General features: G+C 45.0%; 1 protein-coding gene across 1 annotated transcript in view; it reads left to right on the forward strand.

Moving 5' to 3' along the window:
- GHITM (growth hormone inducible transmembrane protein) overlaps nt 1-14,956 on the forward strand; it is a 32,150-nt gene that overhangs the window by 12,004 nt on the left and 5,190 nt on the right. Inside the window, exons 4-6 of the mRNA XM_054983587.1 lie at nt 5,276-5,387; nt 7,612-7,753; nt 13,935-14,043. Of these exons, the coding sequence (XP_054839562.1) occupies nt 5,276-5,387; nt 7,612-7,753; nt 13,935-14,043 (363 nt within the window). The remainder of the gene's footprint in view (nt 1-5,275; nt 5,388-7,611; nt 7,754-13,934; nt 14,044-14,956) is intronic.

A 14,956-nucleotide genomic window follows, 5' to 3' on the forward strand; every position in this document is an offset into this window, starting at 1 on the left:
AGTTTCATTCAAGGTCCCAGAATCAGAAACCTTCAGACACCGGAGGCGGGGAAGTATCTGAGCACAACAGTGAGTTTTACGGGTACCTGTTAGAGACAGAATTCTGTTTGTTGTGACTTTGAATGCAGCCACAATATAATATTAAACAAGACATCTTATCTCTAGAAAGAGTATTATGAAGCACTAGTGACAAAGCCTGTTGTGGGGAAAATACATCAGGCTCTAGAAAGGGGAGGGCAGGCAGGCAGGCATTGCCTCCTCCTCTGTGACTGATCCCGGCCGGGTGAAGGTGGAGGGCAGAAATTTCAACCTGCTCCACTCCTGATCCCAGCCAGGTGAAGGGGGGTGGGTGGGAATTGCTACCTGCTTCGCTACTGATCCCAGCCAGATGAAGAAGGATGGACATTGCCTCTGGCTCTGTGCCTGATTCCAGCCGGGTGAAGGGGGTGGGTGGGAATTGCCACCTGCTCCGTGGCCTGATCCTGGTCGAGTTATGGGGGGCAGACATTGCATCCTGCTCCACGTCTGATTCCAGCAGGGTGAAGTGGGCGGGCATTACCACCTGCTCCACTCCTGATCCTGCGTTGGTGAAGGGAGGGGGGGCATTGCCGCCTGCTCTGCACCTGATCTGACCATGTGAAGGGGGGGCAGACATTACCTCCTGCTCTGCACTTCATCCTAGCCAGGTGGGGGTGGGGGCAGGGAGGCATTGCTGCCTGCTTCGCTCCTGATCCCGGCCAGGTAAAGAGCAGTTGGACATTGCCTCCTGCTCCGCACCTGATCCCAGCTGGGTGAAGTCAGGGGGTGGGCATCGCCAACTGCTCCACTCCTGATCCCTGCTAAGTGAAGGCAGGGGCGGGCATTGCCACCTGCTCCACTCCTGATCTCAGCTGGGTGAAGGGGGGGTGGGCATTGCCACTTGTTCTGCATCTGATCCCAGCTGGGTGAAGGCAGGGGTGGGCATTGCCACCTGCTCCACTCCTGATCCCTGCTGGGTGAAGGCAGGGGCGGGCATTGCCACCTGCTCCACTCCTGATCTCAGCTGGGTGAAGGAGGGGTGGGCATTGCCACCTGCTCCACTCCTGATCCCTGCTGGGTGAAGGCAGGGGCGGGCATTGCCACCTGCTCCACTCCTGATCCCTGCTGAGTGAAGGCAGGGGCGGGCATTGCCACCTGCTCCACTCCTGATCTCAGCTGGGTGAAGGGGGGCCCCGCCATTAAACGCTGCAAACAAGAAGTTGAGACTCTAACAAAGGAAATGGAGTGGGTGAGCAATTCCATCCAAACCGCGCTCCCTGCAGACGCTTTTCAAACTCGTCTGAAGGAAATAGGGGAGGAGGTGGCTGCCTTTGAGAAAAAAGCTAAGGAAGTAAAGATTAGAAAGTTTCATAGGGACCGCGCAGATTATTCTTCAGGTAGGGTGTATCTTTGGTGGGATCAGAACCAACAGGGACTTAGAAGGAAGAGATTCTCGTGGTCTAAGCCACTGGAAACTATGTCTGACCTTGAGACATCAGAACCTTCGGGGGCCAAGAGCTCGGGGGATGAAGGCACCAGCAGCCGATACTTAAGAAACAGAACTGTGCCTTTAAGTCAGCGGGATTTTTTAGGCAGAGACCGCCGCCGCCCCTACCAGAAGCGCAAAAACAAAGTTTAGTGTTTAATATCTCCTCACGGTTTCTCACACCCATAGAGGAGAGGGTGTTGAATATGGGCTTAGGTTATGTCCCCACACCCCGTTACAGTTCCTTTCAGACGAGGATAGATAACTATAAACTCATTAGGTTGATAAAATTGAGAAAATACTTTGCAGAAACTGGGAAACAGCTGAGTCCTGCCACAGACCTGATCCCCAAAAAACTTAAGAAAAAATCGTCCTTTATCCCTAATGTGAGTGGTCATAGAATAGACACGTTTGAAGGCATGGTCCTGCAGGACTTGTCTACTATGGAAACCAAGGGCTGCAACCAATGGAATAATTTGAGTAGGGTGGAAAGGAATGCATTGCATGGGTTATCTGTTGACCCCTCCATTGTCATCAAGCCAGCGGACAAAGGGGGAGGAATTGTAATAATGGATCATCATACATATGTTAATGAGGCCCTTAGACAACTGCAAGATGAGAGCAGTTACCGCAAATTGGCGGGCGACCCTACAGCACATATTCAGAACATCATTAAGACAATTCTTAATGAGGCCAGCGCAATGGGGGAGATGAGTGAGGATTTGAGGATGGCACTCACAGTCCAGACACCACGCACTCCAGTTTTCTATCATTTACCAAAAATACACAAGGATGTGTCACCACCACCGGGCCATCCCATCATTTCAGGGTGTGGGTCCATTCTTGAACCCTTGTCTATTTTCATTGATTCGTTTTTGCAGCCAGAGGTGTTTAAGATTCCTTCTTATATTAGGGATACGGGTATGTTTATAAAAACAATTGAGGGAATGGCAATAGAAGATAGCCACGCCCTTATTACCATGGACGTGGCCTCCTTGTACACATCCATCTCCTTAGATGAAGCTCGGATGGTCATAGAGCATAACTTACAACTAAGGGAGACTAATGACCTACCTACAGGATTTTTGCTTCAGCTAGTGGATTTAATGCTGGAACATAACTTTTTTCAGTTCCTGGATGACTTTTATTTACAAACAAAAGGGGTGGCCATGGGGTGCGCGGCAGCACCAAGTGTGGCAAATCTTTTTATGGCCAAATGGGAGGCTATTCATATTAGGGGAGAGGCGAACCCGTACAGATTGAAAATAGGCAAATTTTGTTGCTATATTGACGATTTATTTTTTTTGTATTACGATGGAGGCAGTGCCAATAGCTTTTGTGAATGGCTTAACACCCGTAATCCCAATATTAAATTCACGTGGAGGGTGGCATCCACCAGTATAGATTACTTAGATGTCACGGTGTATAAAAATAGTGAGAACAGCTTGAGTGTTAGACCGTTTCATAAAGCCACTGATCGTAATTCATATCTGGCATATCAGTCTTTCCATCCACCACAATTAAAGCAAAATATCCCATATGGTCAATTATTGCGGTTGAGGAGGAACTCTTCAAGTTACAATGACTACAGACGAGAGAGCCTTTCCATGCTGGCTGCCTTTCGCAGCAGAGGCTACCCCCCGAATATTATTTATAGGGCAGAATCCAGGGCATTATTAAGATCAAGGGAGGAACTGTTACTCAGGACGGAGCGAGGACAGAGGGAAGCTGTCAGATGGGCCATTGACTACACTCCATTTTCTAAACAGATCAGCAGGATTGTCCAGAAACATTGGTCATTAATTATTTTAGAGCATGTATCTAGGACTCGCAATAAGGTGCTGGACGCTCCCCTCACTCTTCAGTTTTTGGAACACAGTCATGGTGCAGAGGCCATCAGTGTCATCGGGCTGTTCCAGGCCAGTAAAGGTGAGGGCTCGCAAAAGGAACTGTTACGTAAGGAAGCCTTTTGGATCCACACCCTTGACACCTTGCCTCCTAAGGGTCTTAACAACGAGATTGCTCTTAAGTGTTTTCTGGATTAACCTTACAGGGGTGGTTTGGACACAGCTGTTACAGTTTTGTTAGATGAGATTCACATTTAGGTAGATCAGCCCCTCTTGGAGTACGTCAGATAGCATCGGCGTCGGAATTGGGAGCAGGTTGAGAAGCCTAAAGCTTGCACGTATGGGTAAGAGTCTGTTGCTGTTCCAGTTATGTGAGAAGTGCTTTTGGAAAATCTGTTGTGTGATAAATGAAGGAATGATTGTTAGGTGCATATGATTTATCTTGTACTGTAGTCCAGACGGTTGCCCCTGAGGAAGTTTTGAATGAAAAGTTGACTGCATCATCTGGCCAACAACGTCTCTTCGGGCTAACCTGAAACTACACGTCTGCACAAACGAGGGATGGTCCATAAGAATTGGGACTGTGCGCCCTTATAAATATTTATTAATGGACATTCTCGGTTTGCTTCAACCCTCCTGGTCCCCCCTCCCTCGGGGGAACTCTCCTTTTGATTTTGCAATTTACCCATGAGACAACATTGTTGTATAAAGAGATTAAGTTTATGTTGCAAAAGACTGAACTTTGTAATTAAGAGATAAAGCTCATGTTTTGTTAGACATACCATTGGTGTACCTGCCTTGTTATATTCTTTGAGAATTATTATAAGCTTGTATATGCCACATTCGTGACTAATTAGCCTCTGGTGGAAGGTTCCTCTTTTGTTCCACTCCTGATCTCAGCTGGGTGAAGGGGGGGCGGGCATTGCCACCTGCTCCACTCCTGATCCCCACTGGGTGAAGGCAGGGGCGGGCATTGCCACCTGCTCCACTCCTCATCCCCGCTGAGTGAAGGCAGGGGCGAGCATTGCCACCTGCTCCACTCCTGATCTCAGCTGGGTGAAGGGGGGGCGGGCATTGCCACCTGCTCCACTCCTGATCCCAGCTGGGTGAAGGCAGGGGTGGGCATTGCCACCTGCTCCACTCCTGATCCCCGCTGAGTGAAGGCAGGGGCGGGCATTGCCACCTGCTCCACTCCTGATCTCAGCTGGGTGAAGGCAGGGGCGGGCATTGCCACCTGCTCCACTCCTGATCCCCGCTGAGTGAAGGCAGGGGCGGGCATTGCCACCTGCTCTACTCCTGATCTCAGCTGGGTGAAGGGGGGGCGGGCATTGCCACCTGCTCCACTCCTGATACCAGCTGGGTGAAGGCAGGGGCGGGCATTGCTGCTTGCTCCATGCCTGATTCCGGCCTGGGCTTCCCTCCATGGGGCTCTCTCAGAGGGACTGGCTGCTGCTCTGGGCTTCCCTCCACGGCAGCACCCTCTGGAGGAGCACCAGGTAGGAAGTGAGTTGTCTGGAACACGGTTAGCCTTTTATATAGTAGGACAATTCAAAATACTAAGCCTAAAATTTGTTGTATTTCATCAAAATATTAAATCCTTTAGAATCGAGAAAGGAGGGCTTGTTCTTAGGCAGCCCAGATGTTCACCTCCTCCTGGTTGCATCATTTTGAACGTTACAGTAGGCATTGGTTTCTGCCTGAGGAATCCTAAAGGCCATCTTCAATTGTTTTCTCTTCGTTGTGATCACCTGAACTTTGATTGTCTCAGAGTAGAAGCTATGAATAAATGCATCGCTACATTACTTAGTCATGTGTGTGAGGCAGGAAAAAATGTGAAAATAAAAAATTGTATTCATTTGATCCTTAAGCCAACGGGAGTGGGAAATCCATTTAAGGAATATAATTGTTGGTTCTTCTTTGCCAGTTGATCAGATGGGAAGATGGATTGTTGCTGGAGGCGCTGCTGTCGGTCTTGGAGCTCTCTGTTACTATGGTTTGGGACTGTCGAACGAGATTGGAGCCATTGACAAAGCGGTGTAAGCAAGATACCTAAAACGTTTTCTAACCTTACATTTCATGGGGAGGGGGTGAAACACACAAGGAGCCTCACTAGTCTTGTTTTTATAGGATTATTTTAAATGTACTTATCCCTTCTGGGTTGTGAGTCAGTAGTGAGCACGTATTTCTGTCCTATTTTTTAACCTCTGTTGTCTACATTTATCTTGAGGATTGGAGGAGGGAAAGCAATAACTAAAACAGAACTCTGGGGAAACAAATTGTGACTACAATCATAATAATTGATTTTGAATTTTTCAAGTCAGATGGGAAAAAAATCAAATGTTTGAAATGGTTGTACTAACCTTATTGTCAATTTGAGATACTACAGGGAGACATACAGTGGCCTTGGGAAGCGACTATGAGCGAGCTTTCTTGTCAGTCTCCTGTTGGGGGAGTTTTATAACCCCCCTCTGGTTTTCCCACCTATTGGTTCACCTTACTTTCCATCTCACACCCCATGGGGATATGTTGGTTGGGGTTGAGTAATACAGGCTGCCACCTCAAATTCTTTTTTACCGAATGTTATGCTTATTTATGGCTTTAATGTTAATTTAATATTGATGTCTATCCAGTCTGAGCCCATTTTGGGGGAGCACAAACTATAAAACCAATAAATCAAATAACTCAAATAATTTTAATCATTATTGCTGCAGCATATTTTTAACATCTGTTATAACTGTGATGGGTAATGAGAAAATATTAGAGAGGGTCTTTCCTCTGGCCAGCCAATATTTACTGACTACTTCAATATGTTAGAAAACTGTATTCAGAAATAAATATTTAGGTTTACTTGTGTAAAAGAAGGCACTTGGGTCAACTAAACTTCTTGAGTTGAATGAAAAACTTAAACAAACCTCAGGGTGCAGCTCCTACTAGGAACAGTAGGGCTCCTTTGTGAGAACTTGAAAGATCTCTGACAAGCAGCATTGAAATTCCCTAAATAAATATTGTTGACAGTCCTCTTGTATGTGGGACCCCAGCCTTTTGAGCCTGTGGGCACCTCTGGAATTCTGACACAGGGTGGTAGGAGCAGCTGCAAAATGGCTGCCACAGGAAGCCGAGTGAGCCGCAAAATGGCTGCCGCAGGAAGCCGAGTGAGCTGCAAAATGGCTGCCGCAGGAGGCGGAACCAGTCACAAAAGGTTAGGTAGTGAGGTCGTGCATAATTCTAATAATAAGTTCCACATTTCAGGCAGTTTCAGGTGGATAGCTATGTTGGTATGCAGTAGAACATCAAGATCAGAAGTCCAGTCATGCCTTAACGCTTTCCTTTCTGTCTGTCAAAGGGAGCTTGAGTCTTGAAAGCTCACACATTGATCTTGTTGGCCTTTACCATGCAGTTGAACTTGAATCTTACATTTCAGGCAGAAGCTGGGCTTAACAGGATACCTTTTTAAATGGATCATATTGTTTAGAAATATTTCCTTATGTCCACAAAGCCTGTCTTCAGGCATGCAATGAGCTACCTGTGGTGTACTGGCAGCTGCTGTGGAAGCAACCTTTTAAAAAACCTGCTCAGACAGTCAGGTGTCCAGATGCCAATCGGCAGCCTTGCTGAGCTCCTCGTGGCCCTGGCTACTTTCTAAAAACACTTGATTGCCACCAAGAAAGGTACCAGTGGGTACCAAGGTGCCTATGGGTGCCACTTTGGGGGGGGGGGGCTCTGCTCTAATAAGTTAGACAGTAGCAAAATGTGCATAGTTAAGAAATCAGCCTACAACTGTGTTCATCATGATCTTAAAGCAGTGATTTCCAGCGTGGTACCCACTAGTGTACTAGCGCCCATTTGTTCCTTCCCTGAAGTCTGCGAAGCTTTGTGTCTGCGGGGATCACCCATTCTGAAAGAGCTGCCTCCGTCAGAGGAGGAAGCTTGGCTTGCAGTCTCCCAGCATTTTCTGATTGGCCCCAGTACTTCATGGCAGCCATTTTGTGGCGGCACCCCATTCCCTATCCTCAGAAAGCCAGTGTCCATGCTTTCCACAAAATGGGGGCCCAAGTCTTGGAATGTTAGAAACCTACATTTTGGGATTCGTTGTCTGTAGATATCTTGTGTACCACTTTTCATAAAGCGCTGAAGGCTGCTCACAGTAAGAAAAAATACAGAACAATGGAGAGCAGATCTGATTCAGTCAAGCAGTGAACCACTTGTCTGGCGAGTTGTACTCTGATGCATTCATATTATGTTCTTTGTTCTTGCTTCCAGCATTTGGCCACAGTATGTGAAAGACAGAATCCATTCCACCTACATGTATTTTGCAGGAAGCGTTGGCTTGACTGCATTGTCTGCAGTAGCAGTCAGTAGGACGCCTGCCCTCATGAGTCTAATGATGAGGGGCTCTTGGCTGGTAAGATCCTTCTTTTCTCTCTCAAATTTGCCAGAACGTTTCTTGAGAAATCCTCAACATCACCTTGACTCATAATCTTCCATGGGTCCCTAAATGATAGCTGAGAGAGGCAGTGGGTTAGATCCAGCCAGTTTTATTATTGGTGAAAAGGGGGGGGGGGTCCTCTCTCGCTACCAAAAAGGCTTTGCTGGGAATCCTGGGACCTGCCTGCACAAAAGCCATGCGAGACCCAGGCTGTAATAAGGAGGGAAGTTTGGTGAGGTTGAGTGGGAATGGTTTGTTGGATCCAACCTGGCGCTGTTAACCTGAGTGGTACGGCTTCCCTCAAGGAACCTCGCAACAACAGCACAGATACGTCCTGTAGCCTCGTCTTCCTTTACTTGTTAAGTGGCGAACAAACTATGTACCCTTCAAAGTCACACGTTACTCTTCTCCCAGTACATGCTCTTTGCATACCTTTGACTAACTCTCTGGAAGATAATTACAGCCCAATAAACATTAGAACTTTATACAGATTCTAGCTGAACAGACCTAACACAGTTCTCCCATATGTTGGTTCAGCAGCTTTGCTGATAGCAAAATCAGTGTATTTATTTTTCTCTCGTTGGTGATCTGTGGGTGGTAGGTGCAGCTGGATTATCTTCACATGGGCTTGCTGTACTCCAATTAGCAATGGACTTTGTATTGTATTAAATAGGGGCTGTGTCATTAGGGCTAGTAAGCAAAGGGCCTGTGAGTCAGTTCCATACCGACGCACACATCCTGTCTAGAGCTTATTTCCTGGTGCTTTCTTCTCATTGTGTTGGGGAAATCCCATCATGTTCCACCATGGCCCCCGTTTTCCCCTCCCCAGTTCTATCACACCCCTGTAACGCCTGCATTGGCACCGTAAAAGTTGAGGCTGGTCCTGTAATGGTGAGGAGTGTTCTCTACAGATAGAAAATTTGTAGGAATGTAAAATTTGTTTTTGAAAAGCAACCATTTAAGCTATTTAAAGGCTTCTCTTTAAAGATTAGAAACTCCCTCAGGTACAGGGAGGGGACTCGATCCCCTGCAGTTCCTCTTGGATGTCCATAAAAAAACTCGTATGTCAAGTCTTTGGTCTTACTACTTAAATGCCTGCAGAAATATATAGATGATATATATAGCTTCATTTAAATGTGCAGATTCCATTTATGGTGGAAGAACTACAAGGAGGTCAAAGTTCAAAACAATGTTTGTGTCCTTTTTGAAGATCAAAAAGAGTCCAGTAGCACCTTTAAGACTAACCAATTTTCTTGCGGCATAAGCTTTCGAGAATCACTGTTCTCTTCGTACTTGATTCTCGAAAGCTTATGCTGCAATAAAATTGGTTAGTCTTAAAGGTGCTACTGGACTCTTTTTGATTTTGCTACTACAGACTAACACGGCTTTTTGAAGATGTTTCTAATACCTCTTACTTTAAACTATATTGCAAGCTGAATGCTGGTATGTCTTGGCAGGGAGAAAAGCGAGAATTAGCTTGCTCTGTCTCTTCTGAAGCTAAAATGTTGGCCGTTTTACCAGAAATATTGCTGAAGGTCTGCTGTGCCCACTAGAGGGAGCTCTTACTAACATTTAATGAAATGCTGCCTTTATGCAAAGCTTTGCTGGCACATAACAAGTCATGAGAAGTTCCAGTATTGGCCACTAGAGGCTGCAACGTCTGTTGCTTGTCACATGGGAGCCTTTAAGATCATGTCAAAGTCCTGGAATAGCTTGCCCCACTTTATAAGAATTAACACATTAGATCTAAACAATATATCAGTTTTAAGGTTTGGTAATTCTTTCTGTCCTTTTCAGGCTGGATAATTCTTTCTATTCTGTTTTTCTGATCCAGCCTGTAAAACTGTCAGGCAACCTGCGCGATAAAAGCCTGTAAATGTTCCATTCTGTTAAGCTTTGCCCGTGGCTCACGGTCTTCCTGTAAATGGCATCTCCCTCATTCACCAGATTCTGAACTGGTTCAGTCTGTCCTCTGTATAATTTTGAGGGGCTGGTGTTTTTTTAATTAAAACTTTGCAACCCTTCTTAGTTATGGAATCACTTCGGGGTTCCCTTCACTGTCAGTTCTCAAGCAGTGGCTGAGCATCGATCTGTGAGGATGCTCTAGATTTTAATTGGATGACAGAGCCTCTTCCCACACTAGGATTCTGCTTTAAATCTACATCCCAAAATGAGTGCATGCCCTATTTCGTGTATTTTTTCAGCCCCCTCCGCGACGCTATGGTAGGTGGGAAATTGAGGAAGTGTAGAGAGCTGGGATGTGCAATTTGGTATATCTGGTTTAAAAATAAACCTAAAAAATGCCTGTTATTTGGGTACATCCAGATATAACTGTCTTGGTGGTGGAGAGTGCTGTCAAGTCATAGCTGACTTACGGCAACCCCTGATGGGGTCTTCATGGCCATCAGAGGTGGTTTGCCATTGCCTGTCTCTGCAACCCTGGTCTTTGCCAACCAAGGCCGACCCTGCTTAGCTTCTGAGATCTGACAAGATCCGGGTTGCCTGGGCTATTAGGTGTTTTATTGAGGTATATTCTGATAAACTGGTATTTACATTCCCAAATCATCTAGGAATATCCGGGAGTCTCATTTTAAGGTTGCAGCACGTTGTTTTTTCCCCCATTTTGCAGGTTTCCCAGGCTACGGGAGGAGGGGTATAATTCCTTAGTTTGATAACCTTTTAAAACTTTTTTTATATTTATAACCTTTTTGTAAGCCTTTGCCTTTGGACCTATGGTTCAGCTCCTTACTTAGCCTTAAACGTATTCCTCATGGGAGCTCTGGCCACAACCGATAGTCTTTATTTCCATCCGTGCAGAGCTCCAGGTGTTCTCTACTTTACTCAAGTTTTTACCTCGAGAATACCTTCCCTTTGGGGGGAGTGTGACCTTTATGTTGCTGCCTCCCTGATTCCCTCAAAAGACTTATGCCTTAGAACTCCTCAGTTTAAATGGTAATATAGGAAGGCTTGTTATAGATGGTAGTTTGACAGAACAGTCAACATGTGAGGATAGTTTTGAGGTTAAAAAAAAGGATCTTTCCTTTTATTTATTTATTTACAGAATTTATTTATAAGAAAAGCGTGATCGTTGCAGAGTTTTGATAAGTATGTTGGTCTCAGAATCATTCTTAAGCTTGGTGGTTTCACAAATAATTACCTTATTAAAGGTCTATTCAAAGACTCGGCCACGCTGGTTTCCCACACAGATCTCCTCTAGCAGGCCGAACTCTCTTCTCGTCCACACAGACATGGATTCACTAAGGCCTTTCAACACAGCTTGTCTGACCTAAATAGAGCAGTTTGCCTCTGAGATGCACAGAGACTGCCCTTGGGGTGCCCAGCTAGCCTGACTTAGAATTTCTCAGAACCCCACGCCAGTTCATTGAATTTGACAGGAGAGGAGACCCCGGTCAGGCTTCCACACAGTTTGCCTGTTTTGATCAGCATGAACACTTTTCTTTCAGCTCTCTGACCAAAACTGCAGTTCCCTCCACCCCCTAGGGTACAGCAACTGTCCAGTCAGGTTCTATTCTGCTCACCCATCCAGCCCCCTTCTTTCTTTCCTCAGAGGCCTACATTTAAACTTACAGCAGCAATTTAAAAGAAACACACGTTAGCAAATAGAAATAAAACACTCAGCCTGATTTTATGCGAAACGTTACAAGGGGGAAGGGAGGCAGTGTTACCATATGTCCTATGCTTACCACTGTTGCTTGCTTACCGTATGCCATTGCCAGGTCTGACCGGCTGCCTTGCTACTATGCCAGTCGGGGTGGTGGGATTCTCTGGTCTAACGCTGGTTCTGTGGGCTTGCATTGGCCCTGGGTTCTGCTTGACACCTGTGAGTGGTGCAGGTTCTGTTGGGCTTGTAACAGAGTCCCCTGCTTCATTTGGTTCTGCTGGGATTTTCTGGCCTAATGGAGGTTCTGGTGGGTTACGTTGTTCTTGTTTGCATTGGAAGGCTTGGCCAGTGTGGTTGCTCTTGGGTGTTTAGTTACGGCTCTTTTTTAGGTTGCTGTCTTTGACATGGAGAATTAGATAATGTTTTTCCCCTATAGGAAATAATTAACAGTAATTTGGACTCCTTGACCAAATTCTAGCAACAACTACTACTAATAGTTGTGTAATTTGGCCTCTCCTTGACCAAATATATTTGAAACTCCAAGTAAACTCTGAATCTGAATATTGTGCCAGTATTTTGGATGCACATATTGGCAATACCAAATATATATGGGATTTCAGATACTCAACCCCCCCCCCATTTTTTCTTCTTCTTGTAGTACCCCCCCCCCCCAGTAGGGAGCACTGAGCAAAGATCAAGGATACGGTTTTGGGTGCTGCCTGGTCTTTCCTCTCTGGAATGCCTCTCTTAGGGCTGCAAAGCGGTGCCTGTTTATTTGAGACCGAGTCCCGTTGAACTTGTGTCTGAATAATCCTGGGTAAGGCTCTGCCAGATCCAGCTCACGTCACTCGCAAGCCATCAGAACGCTGAGCCCATTTGGGGCCTTAAGTTCCTCCTGCATTCGGGTTTTTGCCATGGAACTTGCCCGGAGGCGTATTCTTTGGAGTGGTTCACACTCAATAATTTTAGGATGAATGCTTTTTGAATGTAACATGCAGGGTGGATTTGGTTTAAAATCACATTATAAATCACTAGTCAGTAAGACACGATTTAAATCACGGTTTTCTACATAAAGGCTCATTATGGCTGGTTGTTAAAACCTTAATATTTGCAACTCAGATGGTTTCATTTTTAGGACAGTAAGTTTTCAGGTTAGTTTTACAGTTATATCAGAAAACTAATGATTGGTTACTTACCGTTTGAAATAGTTCACCTGGCAATCGTTTCATAATTATCCATCTCCAGTTTAATAGGTTAATTATTCATATCTGGACAACTTTTCTGCTGGACTTTATTGGAAGGAGAAAAATAATCACTAACAATAACCGTTTAAATTGTTTTATTTTACTAAAGCAATAACATTATATAGCATACATATTCTTGTCTTTGGTTAAACATCCATGTTTGTTAGTTAACTAACATGGTTAAACAAAAATGTTCCCAAACGGAATCTCTTTTACGGCCTGCTGCCGTTACAGGTTTTCTCTTCAAGGGTGAGAATAATACGAAATCTCGAGATTTCTGGAGCATTCTACTCAAAAAGCTCCGCTTTTCATTTGTGCTGGTTGCTCCTCTCCTCACACTTAGCTCTTAACGTCTCCTGCTCCGGATCTATTCCACCCCAAACAATCTTCTGTTCATTGAACTTCTTGAAACTTAGCACTTAAGAGGTAAAGGGTTGATTCTGTGTACGTAGATTTCCAGAAGAAGAGTAGGGTTGAGGTCTCTTTCTTAACTCTATATATTTATTTTTAAAATATTTTTGCAGTTAAGAAGAGGCACATCATCTCTGCAAACACAAATTCGGTGTTGAGAAATGCAGAACCTAGCATCTGTGATGGTATCTTCTAGATAGAAAAATTACCCCAAAGAATCTTCCAGAAGAGCATGGCGTTGGGACCCTAATGAGTGGATTAATGGAATTCACTTACAACAACTTTTAAACATAATTACAAATTAATCCTTATTTCATGATGAAAAACCTTTGGGCTATAATGTATCTTAAATAGAAAACTATCTTTAGATAGATTCTAATTAAAATTTTAAAAATCCATTTTTAAAATATTTTTTCCACTCTGGTGGCCATGTGTTTCAAGCGTCTGACAATCATCTATTGATTTATAAGCTTGTGTTACATTATTGATATGAGAACTACTTCAGTGAAAATTAGGTATTTGTATAACCTTTAACATGAATCCACTTTTTCAGTAGAAAAGTGTAGCACGTGACTGAGCAGAGCACTGGTTTGGAAATGCACGCATCATGCAGGTTTGAGAAGCTGAACTGTATGCTGTTCCATGTCACGTATACCCCTCGGTCACCAAGTCTGCTACCACGGAAAGTGTGGAAAGGCCCCAAGAGAATATAATAAGTTCACCTTGGATAACCAGCAGTGCAGTCCTAAATAGTTTTACCATTCTAAACCCGTTGACTTCAAAGGCTGTAGTTCTGCTTTGGACTGCACTGTATAAGAACCTAACAGAGCAACAGGTAGAAGAACAACTTGCTGACAGTAATAATTCTGTCCTTATACAGGCAATTGGTGCCACCTTTGCAGCGATGATTGGGGCTGGGATGTTGGTTAGATCGATCGATTATGAACACAGCCCTGGCTCAAAACATCTGGCTTGGATGCTGCATGCAGGTATGGGGCTTTTAGTTTTCCTGTGCAATATATATATATATATATATATATATATATTTTACAAACAAGAAATCACTGAGAAGGTAGTCTGGACAGCTCACTGGAATATATATGCTTTGAATCACTCAAGGAAGCTGACTTCTAATTTAAAACCCATTGTGGTAAAAAAAAAAAGTTTTAAAACAAACATGACGTTTGGGATCAAATGTAACATCGTGGCAAGCTTTCAGTTAATACGTTATCTGTGGGAGCAGTGGTTTCCTGCAGGCTGGCTCATCTGGGAGACAAGGTGATCTGCCCTCCCTCCCTCCCTTGCTGAAGCCTGGGAACTAGAAGCACTAACGCTTACCACCCCTCCACTCCCCTAAGCCTCTTGGAAATCAGCAGGGCCAGCTGGGTGCTTCCTGGACTCTCATGAGACCTTTTCAGGCTCTGCCTGTCTTAGGATTTCTACCTTTACCGCCCATGTTGTGATGGGTTGGATCCGCTAGCAAAAGTGACACTAAATTTGTGGAGATGACCGCTCCCATTTTGTCCTGTTACCACAGATGGGTTTTGGAAAAAGCTACTGCTTTGAGAGTTTTTCCCTCTGTGGTTTTAAGAATGGATGCCTCCTTTTTTCCCCATTTCCCCTCTGTGGGTTAGTAGTCTATTCCATAACATCTCATATAGTAGCGGACTGTGGACCAGGATCTTCACCCTCTCTGCTATGGGGTGAAGGGAGGCTGCTCAGCTAGGAGGACCCGGGAGGCAGAATAAGTTTGGAAAAGAGTCCCAGGTTTGAAAGGGTTTGAGAAAAGCTGCCCTAGAGGTGGGGGGGGGGTTGGGGTGTTGAATACACAATGGCCAGGATCCAGAACATACCACCTCAGTTCTGCTGGCACGCGGGGTCAGTTTGGCTTTTCCCCCTATC

This window comes from Eublepharis macularius, chromosome 6 (genome assembly GCF_028583425.1).
Source record: "Eublepharis macularius isolate TG4126 chromosome 6, MPM_Emac_v1.0, whole genome shotgun sequence".
Classification (NCBI taxonomy): domain Eukaryota; kingdom Metazoa; phylum Chordata; class Lepidosauria; order Squamata; family Eublepharidae; genus Eublepharis; species Eublepharis macularius.